The following is a 13,003-nucleotide window of genomic DNA, read 5'->3' as shown; positions in this document are numbered from 1 at the left end:
GAAAGACAAACGATTTCATTAATATGTGGAATTTAAGAAACAAAGTAGATGAACGTAGGGGAAGGGAAGGAAAAATAAAATAAAAACAAAAGGGAGGCAACTCAGAAGAGACTCTTAAAAATACAGAGAACAAACTGAGGGTTGCTGGAGGGGATGTTGGTGGGGGGATGGGCTAAGTGGGTGATGGGCATTAAGGAGGGCACTTGTTGGGATGAGAACTGGGTGTTATATGTAAGTGATGAATCACTAAATTCTACTCCTGAAACCAACACCACACTATATGTTAACTAACTTAAATTTAAATTAAAAAAATAAAAATAAAGAAAAGTTGATACCTATTTTTCTCAAACTATTCCAAAAAAAGTAAAAGAGAAAGGAAAGCTTCTAAATTCATTCATGTGGCCAGTATTACCCTGATACCAAAAACAGATAAAGACACCACCACAAAAAAACAAAAACAAACAACTACAGAAAATTAAAACTACAAGCCAATATCTCTGATGACCATAGATGAAAAAATCCTCAACAAAATACTATCAAAGCAAATTCAACAATACATTAAAAAAGTCATTCACTACAATCGAGTGAGATTTATTCCCAGGATGCAAGAGTGATTCAATATTCATTAATCAATCAACATAACACAAAGCATCAACAAGAGAAAGGATAAAAACTCTATGATCATTTCAATAGATGCAGAAAAAGCATTTGACAAAGTACAATATCCATTCATGACACAAACCCTCAACAAAGTAGGTTTAGAGGGAACATATATCAACCTAATAAAGGCCATATATGAAAAACCCACAGCTAACATCATACTCCATGATGAAAAACAGATCTTTCCTCCTAAGATCAGGAATAAGTGAAGGATGTCCAGTTTCACCATTTCTATTCAACATAGTACTGGAAGTCCTAGCCACAGCAATCAGACAAGAAAAAGAAATAAATGGCATCCAAATTAATAAGAAAGAAATAAAATTGTCACTATTTGCAGATATGATACTATATATAAAAAACCCTAGAAACTCCACCAAAAAAACATTAGAGTAAATGAATTCAGTAAAGTTGCAGAATATAAAATCAATACACAGAAATTGTTTGTGTTTCTATACACTACTAATGAAGTAGCAGAAAGAGAAAATAAGAAAACAATCTCACTTATAATTGCACCAAAAATAATAAAATACCTAGGAATAAACATAACCAAGGAGATGAAAGAACTGTACATTGAGAACTACAAAACACTATTGAAAGAAATTGAGGACAATACAAACAAATGGAAAGATAGCCCATGCTCATGGATTGGGAGAATAAACATTGTTAAAATGTCCATACTATCTAAAGCAATCTACAGATTTAATACAATCTCTATCAAAATACAAACAGCATTTTTCATAGAACTAGAACAAATAACCCTAAAATATGTAAGAAACCACAAAAGACCCTGAACAGCCAAAGTAATCCTGAAAAAAAGGAACAAAACTAGTAGTATCACAATCTCAGATTTTAACATATACTACAAAGCTGTAGTAATCAAAACAGTATGGTACCAGCACAAAAATAGACATGTCAATAGAACAGAGAGCTCAGAAATAAACCCATGCTTATATGGTCAATTAATCTATGATAAAGGAGGCAAGAATACGCAATGGGAAAAACAGTCTCTTCAACAAATGGTGCTGGGGAATACTGGTGTTAGACAGCTACATGCAAAAGAATGAAACTATGGAACACCTGGGTGGCTCAGTCAGTTAAGTGACTAGCTCTTGATTTCAGCTCAGGTTATGATCTCAGAGTTGTGGGAACAAGCCCCGCGTTGGGCTCTGCACTCAGCATGGAGTCCGCTTGTCCCTCTCCCTCTGCTCTCCCTCCACTTGTGCTCTATCAAATACATACATACATACATACATACTAATAAATAAACACTGGACCACTTTCTTACACTGCACAAAAATAAGCTCAAATGGATTAAAGACCTAAGTTGAGACCTGAAACCATAAACATTCCAGAAGACAACAAAGGCAGTAATTTCTCTCACATCAGCTATAGCAACATTTTTCTAGATCTGTCTCCTGAGGCAAGGGAAATAAAAGCAAAAATAAATTATTGGGAGTTTATAAAAATAAAAACATTCTGCCAGCAAAGGGAAAATATCAACAAAACTAAGACAAATTATGGAATAGAAGAGATCTGCAAATGACATATCCAATAAAGGGTTAGTATCCAAAATATATAAAGAACTTATACAAAAAATGGGCAGAAGACATGAACAGACATCTCTCCAAAGACATACAGATGGCCAACAGATGCATGAAAAGCTGTTCAATATCACTCATCATCAGAAAGATGTAAATCAAAACCACAATGAGATACCACTTCACATCTGTCAGAATGGTTAAAATCAAGAAACAAGAAGTGTTGGTAAGGATGTGGAGAAAAGGGAACCCTTGTGCACTGTTGATGAGAATGCAGCCACTGTGGAAAACAGTACGGAGTTTCCTCAAAATGTTAAAAATACAATTATCATGTGATCTAATAATTCCACTACTGGGTATTTACCCAAAGAATATAAGAATGCTAATTTGAAAAGATATATGCACCCCTGTGTTTATTGTAACATTATTTACAATTGCCAAATTATGGATGCAACCCAAGTGTCCACTGATTGATGAATAGATAAAGATGATGTGGTGTAGTGAGTGTGTGTGTATGGAATGGAATATTATTCAGCCATAAAAAAGAATAAAATCTTGCCATTTGCAATAACATGGATGGATCTAAAGGGTATAATGCTAAGTGACATAAATCCATCAGAGAAAGACAAACACCATATGATTTCACTTATATGTGGAATTTATGAAACAAAACAAAGGAACAAAGGAAAAAGAGACAAACACCCCCGCCTCAAAAAAATGGCTCTTAAATATGGAGAACTGATGATTACCAGAGGTGGGTGGGGGGGTGGGTAAAATAGGTAAAGGGGATAAGAATACATTTATCATAGTGAGCACTGTGTAATGGATAGAATTGTTGAATCACTATACTGTACACCTGAAACTAACATTGTATGTTAATTATACCAGAATTAAAATTAGTTAAATTTTATAATAGTTAAATATATATTTAAATATAAATAAAAATTTTTAATTAAAAGAACTCCATTTTATTGATTTTTATTTCTCTTTTAAAGAGTTTTTCTATTCTCTATTTCATTTACTTCTCTAATCTTTACTATTTCCTTCCTTGTGCTAATTTTGAACTTAGTTTGTTCTTTTTCTGGTTTCTTGAGCTATCACGTTAGGTTGTTAATTTGAAATCTTCCTTCTTTTTAATGTAGGTATTTGTCACTGTAACTTCTTTCTCAGGGTTGCTTTTGCTGCATGCCATAGGTTTTGATATGTTGTTCTCACTTTTGTCTCAAGATTTTTTCTAATTTTCCTTTTAATTTCTTCTTTGTGGTTTTTCAGCAGTGTGTTAATTTCTAAATATTTGTGAATTTTCCAGTTTTCCTTCTCCTGTTGATTTCTAGTTCTATTCCATTGTGGTTAGAAAAGATACTTAGTATAATTTCCATCTTCTTAAATTTATTAATACTTGTTTTGTGACCTAACACGTGATCTATTCTGGAGAATGTTCCATGTGCACTTGAGAAGAATGTATATCCTGTAGTTAAAGGGTAGAATGTTCTGTATATGTCTGTGGGTCCACCTGGTCTATAGTGTTGTTCCAGTGTATTATTTTCTTATTGATCTTATATCTCAATGCTCTATCCATTATTGAAAGTGGTGTATTAAAGTCTTCTACTATTTTTAGATTGCTCTCCATTTCTCCCTTCTATTCTGTTAATGTATGCTTTATATAATTAGGTGCTCTGATATTAAGTATGTATATATATAATTGTGGTATCTTCCTAGTGAACTGATCCTTTTATTGCTGTATAATGTTCTTTTGTCTCTTGTGGCAATTTTTGACTTGAAGTCTATTTTTTTCTGATATAAGTATAGCCATCCTGGCTCTCTCTTGGTTAGTATTTGCCTGGAACATCTTTTTTCATCCCTTCACTTTCAGCCTATGTGTGTCATTAAATCTGAAGTGAGTCTCTTGTAGATAGCATATAGTTGGATATTGTTTTTTAATCCATCGAGCCATTCTATGTCTTTTGATTAGAAAGTTTAATCTATTTACAGTTAAAGTAAAGGGATTTACTTTGGTCATTTTTTTCATTGTTTTCTGTCTGTCTTCTTGTTCCTCTTTTCCTTCTTCCTTTGTGTTTCCTTTTTTAAATTAATATTATTTGACTCATTTTTCTTTTGTGTATCTTTTATAGGTATTTTCTTTGTGGTTACCATGGGGCTTGCATAAAACATAAGTCTACTTTAAGCTGATAACAATTTAATTTCAATCACATACAATAATTACACTTTTACTTCTCCCCTCCCTCCACTTTGTTATGGACGTCACAATTTACAACTTTGTATATAGTGTACCTTAACATGTTTTTATTGTTTTATATACTTATAATTTTTAATCTTTTACACTAGAATTAAAATTTACCCATCAATACTACAGTATTATTCTGTATTTGTCTATATTATTTACCTTTACTAGCAAATTTTATACTTAATGTGTTTTCACACTGATGTTTATGATCCTTTTGTTTCAACTTGAACTTCCTTTAGAAATTCTATGAAGACAGGTCTAGTGGTAGTGAACTCTTTCAGCTTTTGCTTATATGGGAAAGCTTTATATCACCTTGATTTTCGAGGGACAGTTTGCTGTAAATAGTGTTCTTTGTTGGTAGCCTTTTACTTTTAGGACTTTGAATGTATCATCCCACTTTCTCATGACTTACAAGGTTTCTGCAGAGAAATCCACTGATAGTCTCACAGTGCTTCCCTTGTACATCACAAAACTTCTCTTGCCATTTTCAAAATTTTCTGTTTTTGACTTCTGACAATTTAATTATTATGTGTCTCAATGTGGATTTCTTGTGTTCATCTTATTTGAGATCTATTGGATTTCCTGGATCTAGATGTCCTTCCCCCAGCTTTTGGAAGTTTTGGGCCATATTTTTCTTTGAATAACCTTTCTTCTCCTTTCTCTCTCTCTTCTCCTTCTGGGACTCCAATAATACATAGAGTGGTCTACTTTATGATATCCTATATGTCCCTTAAGATTTCTTCACTCTCTTTCATTCCTTTTTCTTTTCGCCTCTTTGACTACATCACTTCCAGAGACCTGTCTTCAAGTTCATTGATCTTTTCTTCTCCTTGATCTGGTCTGCTGTTGAAGCCCTCTAATAAAATTTTCAGTTCATTTATAATATTTTTCTAAGATTTCTGTTGGGTATTCTTTTAATACTTTTATCTTTTTGTTGATATTCTTATTGATTTATCTGAGAGAGACAGAGCATGAGCAGGGAGGAACAGAGGGAGAGGGAGAAAGAATCTAAATCAGACTCCTCACTGAGCACAGAGCCCAACATGGGGCTCAATCCCCAGATGATGATATCATGACCCGAGCCAAAATCAAGAGTTGGACACTTAATTAAGCCACCCAGGCACCCTGATATATATATTTTTTTAATGCATTGTTCTCCTAACCTCATTGAGCATCTTTATGACAGTTATTTTGAATGCTCTGTGAGGTAAATCATTTATCTCTGATCCATTAGGGTCAGTTTTTAGAGATTGTGTTCCTTTAGATGGAATATATTATTTCTTCATTTTTCCTGACTCTTTTTGTTGGTGCCTGCATATTAGAAAAAACCACTTCTCCCAGTCTCCAAAGCCTAGACTTATATAGGAGAAAACTTATACCAATCAGTCTGGGCAAGGTTCTGGGGGCTCTCAAATCTTTGTGCTAGTTCAAATCACCATTTTTGTCCTTAATGGGCCCTAAATGTCTAGAGCATCATAGTAACATCATTGCTCTAAGACGGGTGTGACAGGAGGCAGTCTTTTAGACAACCCCCAGAAAAGTCAGAATATTGAATGTGTGATCCTATTCTTTCCTTCCAGGGAGAAGCTAAGATCTGGAGTTTTTCATCTGCTTACTTTGTTCTGAGCCTGGGAGAAGGGCTATGATGAGTACTTGTATGCTGGTTCCACCTGCCATCATTGTTCTCAGTGTCCCCTAGGTGTCTATAGTATACCCAGTTCCATCTACACTTTGAAACAGGGGAGACAAAAGCCAGTATCTTGGGAAGTCCTCAGAAAAGTTGGAATGTGGACACACAGTCCCAAGGAAAATCTGGGAGCTGGGGGATTCCCTCTGATCACAAGGTCCTATGCCAGGAGAAGGACTTAAACTGACAGGGTATCTAGAATTTTCCTACCAGTATTGATGTGGCTGATTTCACATCTAGCCAGGGTGCAGGAGCCTTTCAATTAGTTTCTGGATTTCTCACAAAGGGAATCTGTTTGTATATTACTGTTGAATCAGCATTTCCCTTGGGGGAAGAAAGGCCCAGGGCTTCCTATTCCTTCTTGCTGACATCACTTCCTTTTTTTTTTTTTTAAGACATCAGTTTTATCAACTTTTCCCTTTTGTAGGAATAGTCTAAGCTCTCAAGACAGTCCATTATCTTTCAAGGGAAAGCGAAAGGACTGTAAAGACCAACAGAAATCCACATTTAATAATATTACAACTTTTAATAATTACATATAATTACATATGTATATTAGTTGTACCTACAAAATAATAATTAATGCACATTATGAATCATAAGTCTTAAGAATAGCTTTTTAAAAATTACATAGTACCATCTATTAAAGATATTCAACATATTTTAAACCTTTGAAGATTTTTCTTCCATAGAGAGTTACATCATGTTAAGAAATATAGTATTAGCTTTGAGCATGTTTTTGAATTCAGTAACTCTCCTTGCTAACATGTCCTAATGCTAAATCTTGATTTATACATCTACCAAGTCTGATTCTCACTGAAACTTTGCCATCTAAATAGAACCCTATTTACTTAGTTTTGAGACCAAAAACCTGTAAGTCAAGGATGACACTTTCTTGCATTCCCACACCTAATTCAAGCTAGCATGTCAGATTTGACCCATCCTCAAAATACAGTTTGAATCCAACCACTTCTTACCAACTGGCCCACTCTGACTCATGTTCCGCCCCCTTCACCTAGACTATTGAAATAGTTTTGGGGCACCTGGGTGGCTCAGTTGGTTAAGGGTTTGCCTTTGGCTCAGGTCACGATCCCAGGGTCCTGGGATTGAGCCCTGCATCGTACAGGGTTCCCTGCTCAGTGGGGAGCCTGCTCCTCCCTCTACCTGCTGTTCCCCCTGCTTGTGCTCTTCTGACAAATAAATAAAATAGAAAGAAAGAAAGAAAGAAAGAAAGAAAGAAAGAAAGAAAGAAAGAAAGAAAGAAAGGAAAGAGTTTCTAACTCAGTGGCTTTTTTTGACCATGACCCAGCAAATATTTTATATTTCAACCAAGTACAAACACACACACACACACGCACACAGCTGAATTAATATTTTTATGAAATATTACTATTATATGAAATGCACTCTGCTATTTTATATTTATTTTTAAAAATTACTCATAATCCTGTAAATTGATTTCAAGATCTCTAATTGGTATCTGTTACTGAAGAAACTCTTTACTGGTGTCACTGTTTTCTCTTTCTCCCTCTACCAGCAGCTAGAATAATCTTTCAAAATATGTCATATTACTTCCCTGTTTATAACACTCTGATTGCTTCCCATCTACTCAGAATAAAATCCCAATCCCTAAGCATGAACTGCAAGGCTGTGAACCTAACTCCTGCCTATATCTCTAACGTCATCTCCCTACCATTGCCTAGCACTCACTCCACCCCAGCCATGCCGCCCTCTTGCTGCTGCTCAAATATACCAAGCTGATTAAAACCTCACGGCCTTTGCATTAGCTAATTCCTCTGGCTAGAGCCCTTCCCAGATCATCTTTTAGCTCACTCTCTCACTTCATTCAGCTATCCATTAAATTTGCCAATCACAGACAGGCCTTTCCAGGCCATTCTTCCTAAAATTAGGTCTTCCTGCCCCATCATTCTTGATCTTCATATCCTCCTTTAATTTTTATATCACTTATCACTCCCTGGCATTATATTATATAGTTATATGTTTACTTGTTTACTGTGTCCCATAATAGATATTAGTTTCATGCATGCAGAGATTATTTAATATTTTAGCACCTAGGGGAAAAAAAAACTGGCAGAGAGCTGGCACTTGGGTGTTGCACAAATGACATTTTTTTCTCACTGAGACCTTCAAGAGCAGATTTTTCTTTCACTGTCTCTCCCTGACTCACTCAATTCTTTCCATTCCTCAGCACTGGAGCCTATTTATCTTGCAATAGAATGAAAACCTTCTCCTTCTCAGCAAACAGCCCCTAAAAGTTTACCTTTAATAAATATTTCCTACCTCATCTAAACATAGAATTCTCATTCTCATCCCCACAAAATACACTCCCTTCTCTTTCTCTCTCTATATATGTGTACATGTATATATATGTATGTGTGTGTGTGTATCTCTCTCTCTCTCTCTCTCTCTCTCTATATATATATATATATATATGTAAATTTTTTTTAAGTAGGCTCCACACCCAGCATGGAGTCCAACATAGGGCTTGAACTTATGACCCTGAGGTCAAGACTTGAGCTGAGATCAAGAGTTGGACAGTTAACCAACAGCCACCCAGGCACCCCACTCCACTTATATTCTTATTCAGTTAAAACTGACAGCCAAATCATTTTGTGCATAGCCACTAAATGGTTTTGTCTGTTTTAAATTATATCTAGAAGGCAGGGGCTTAACCATCCTTACAGTGATGAGTAGTATTTTGCCCAATGCCAGGCTCCCAGAATATTTTTAATGAATATTTTATTTGATTTTAACAAGCAGATGGTGGGGGATTAATAGCTGAAAAAACACAGGTTTTGAAGTTGCACACATCTAGGTCTGCTCCCAGCTGTCACTTAATCCCTCTTGGGTAACCTTGGGTGAGTCACTGAACCTCTCTGGAGATAAAAGTATGTCAAATTTTTAGCACTACCTCCAACACAGTAAGCTCTCAACAAATTGTACCTACTGTTACTTAATTGGGCTGCTGTGTGTCTTGTAGAATAATACAGAAGATTCACTTATTTAGAAATGACTCTACTGCAGGCTCCTTTCCAAATAGTTCTTTGTTGCTAACTAGAAGAATTTCAATGCTCCCGTTTGTGGAGATGGTATCCGGGTAAGGAAGCTGCCTATCCACTTAACCCATACCTCTACCACTATAGGGAAGTCTGGGCTTTCTGCTCCTTAGGGAAAGCAGATCATTTTCTTAAGAGTTCCTTCTGGTATTAACCTCTCTCTGGTATCTAGTTTTCTTATATGGGGGGAATAAAAAAGTTTCTTTAAGCAACTTTGGTATCTAACTACATTTTTAAATTTTTTTTTAAAGATTTTATTTATTTACTTGAGAGACAGTGAGAGAGAATGAGAGAGCCCAAGGAGGGGCAAGGGCAGAGGGAGAAGCAGACTCCCCACTGAGCAGGGAGCCTGATGTGGGACTTGATCCTCAGGACTCGATCCTGAGACTCTGGGATCATGACCTCAGCTGAAGGCAGACGCTTAACCGACTGAGCCGCCCAGGTGCCCTGACTTTTTTTTTTTTTTTTAACTTTACTCAAATTCAATATACACCCATGCTCATTCACTCCTGAAAAAGCATTTACGGGAATGCTTAGTATGGTACTAGCAGCGGTCAATAAAAGATAAAATAGCTGTCCTTGTTTAGTATGTGGTTTACAGAGCATACAAATTTCAAGAATTTCCCCATAGTCACAAGAATTAAGGTTAGAGGAACAGTAAGATAGTAAATTATTTTACATTTAGAGTCCTCTATTCCCGGACTTCTTTTCCTTGAAATTTAATTGACTAGCGCCCAATGCAATACATTGTATACTGAGGCAGAAAATGAAGCCCAACGGGATAGGAGTCAATAGACTCAGCAAATTCTTCCTTTAATAAATCACTTCATAGATTTTCCATTAATAACTCTCAGGTCTTGATCAACTTACTTTATATCCTTATGCCTCCGTCCTCTGTAAAATTATAAGGTTTTACTAAATGATCTCTAAACTCCTTTCTGGTTAAAAGAATTCTATATTCTGTAACTCATTATACAGGGTTTCCACAAATGTTAAAGTTCACTAACTTGAAATTTTGAATATATAAGTCAATTTCACACTATTTCAGAATTCAAAATTATCAGACAAAATGTCTTCCTTGAAAAAGTGGCATCTGAAATCAATGTACACTGCTTAAAAAAGTAAACTAAATGCTATGGTACAATCACAAATGGGTCATGTATATAAAGCATGGGTTTCTTAAATATAAATGACCATCACCTGGAAAGAAATTCTTTTCTGAAATAAAAATATTCCAGCCTGAATCTCTTCAAAATCTCTATTAATTTGACAAATCCTTTATCAAGAGATTCTTTGTGGTTTCCCAAGCTGTTCAGCATTAATATGCAAAGATTTAGTTTCTCGTCCATTATATATTTGAATTCCTACAAGAAAAGTCACAAAACAAACTCCACCACTCCAGTGTTAAATATAAACAAATGACAGGCAATACAAAATGTTATGGTCATCCTATCTCAATCGTCTTCATGGTGATTAAACCCGAAAATTCTAATTGTACAGATACCAATTATCCATTGCACAAAGATTGATTAGTCTTTGAACTGATTATCTCAATTTAACAAGTACATATTATATACCTGTTATGTGCCCAAAATTGAGTTTTTTAAAAATATAAGTAGTCCCTGACCATTTATTTCATCAATCATCACAATTGCTTTAGAATTGGAGATAAGGAAATGCAATAAAAATCACTATTTGTTGATTAGCATATTCAAAAGAAACTTTAAAAAAAGGAGGGCTTGTCAAGAGGTCAAGAGGTTGAAATTAATATTCCAGGGTCTTCAGAGTTTGCTTCTTGCTTTAGTTTAACTTAGGAAGCTGATGGATGTTAGAAAGTTGTCTTGCAGTCAAGAAGTTGAGATAAGTAATGGATAAATTAAAGAAATTTCTTCTTATATGCTTCCTTTATAACAAAACTGTAACTAGCTAAGTTCTCATGTTTTCCCAATTTCTGGGATAATAAAATTGTCAGAATTTCAGGAATAACATTCCTTTGCACAATAATCATTCTACCAAATTAAGAGAATTTTAATAGGTCAAGGAAAAATCCAAGCTTAGACTAGCAATTCTCACAGGATTCAAATAAAATACTTTTTCATTACATCATTTTATTTATTGTCTCTTTAACACATATCACATGTCCTCACTCTCACTTTCCTCCTGACATTCACATACACTTATCCTCACAGTCACACACTTATCCTAACCCTCATGGTCACACACACTTACCTTTACCCTCACCCTCTCATTCTTGCTCTCACCCACATGCACACACTCACGCACATCCCCAGACATACACTCCATACACATCAACAGACCGAGATAGCAGAAGACTATCATAAAGTCTTAGAAATGGTACTGCATATAATAAGTATTACCTGGATTAGGAAAGCAGAAGAAAAACCAGGAAAATCACAAATATAAAACACTTACAGTAAGCTTATTCTCCCACTTTTCTGTCACAGTAATTTCTGGATCAATTATCCACTGTAGAGAGCTATCCAGGAGGGTTTCAACTTCAGAAACTTCTCCGTGCTGAAAAAGTTCCACATGTTCAACTAGGAATTCAGGCGAAGGGCATAGGCTATTATATAAGAAGTAATTTAGACTTAAGGTCTACCATATAGATAATTAAGACACCATACAGAATTCTTTCTCATTTGATGCCGCCCCATGACTTTCCTTTATCCCAGATGTCACCATGTATAAATGCCAACTCTTGTCCGGTGCTCCATATACGCTGAATATATACAGGTAGAATTGTTTTTCAAAACCAAATGTACCCAATTTTATTTCCCTCTCGAATAGTAGGAAACAAGCATTTTCATGGATTTTTTTTCCCACTCATTAAATTAACTACTACCTACTATATGCTAGGCACTGTGAAAGGGACTGGAAATACCAACCTGAATGTGTTCTCTGCTTTCTCTGATCATCTTGTTTCCAGTCAAAAATCAAACTGGAGTAAGAGGTACTAGCTACTAGCCAGAAGGAAACTGTTTAATAGATATCATGTCTTTAGTCCTCTGATACTACAGATTACCCTACAGGAAACATAAGCCCAAACAATTCATATCTAATGATCAACCTGATTGAGGTTGAACTGACTGAGCCAGAACTAGAAAATCAACATCAAAAAGGTTTTAGAAAAATCTTCTCTTTTCATAGTAGGCGTAATTTGGGTCTCGACAAAACAGAGCTCTGCCTGGACTCAGCAAACAAGCTGTCAGTCAGTTATCTGCAGCCGTTCCTAGCCGGTGAATCACCACAGTACATATGTTATACAATTCCAGCTTTGAAAGCATAGCTGTGAATTCTACTCCCTTTTGTACAAGTTTTCTCAGTAATAACAGCATTTCTTGGTCCATCATCATATGCAGAGATGACAAGTTGATTAAACTGCACTGCCAGTTTCATTGTTCTGAAACCATTATCAAAATGTCCACAACTCTGTCATTCTAATAAAGAACAGTATTTTTATTTTATGAAAATGATGCTCATGGGTCAATATAACTGTCCCCATCGAAGAGTTCTAAGAAGACTTACAAAGTCTTCCTACGTTACCAAACAATGGTTTACATTTTCTCTCTAGGATGGCTTCAACTTAACATTTATTCATTCTTAAGGAAAAGCATTTATCCAATAGATAACATTTACATGTGGGTAATATAAACTGCTATGGTTCTAGCTTTATGAAAACAGGGGAAGGTAATGAAATTCACAGAAAAAAAAAAAACTGTTGGGAGAGTGTTCAATAAATCCCACTGATAATAGACTGGTTTCTTTTGTCTCTCTC

General features: G+C 35.4%; 1 protein-coding gene across 1 annotated transcript in view; it reads right to left on the bottom strand.

Moving 5' to 3' along the window:
* IRAG2 (inositol 1,4,5-triphosphate receptor associated 2) overlaps positions 1 to 13,003 on the bottom strand; it is a 118,960-nt gene that overhangs the window by 55,130 nt on the left and 50,827 nt on the right. The window contains 3 exon segments of the mRNA XM_048216724.2: positions 10,408 to 10,571; positions 11,641 to 11,742; positions 12,477 to 12,628. Coding sequence (XP_048072681.1) covers positions 10,408 to 10,571; positions 11,641 to 11,742; positions 12,477 to 12,628 — 418 coding nt within the window.

The sequence above is a fragment of the Ursus arctos genome, unplaced genomic scaffold (genome assembly GCF_023065955.2).
Source record: "Ursus arctos isolate Adak ecotype North America unplaced genomic scaffold, UrsArc2.0 scaffold_26, whole genome shotgun sequence".
NCBI lineage: Eukaryota > Metazoa > Chordata > Mammalia > Carnivora > Ursidae > Ursus > Ursus arctos.
The sequence above is the reverse complement of the archived record's forward strand: the minus strand, read 5'-3'. Positions and strand labels throughout refer to the sequence as shown.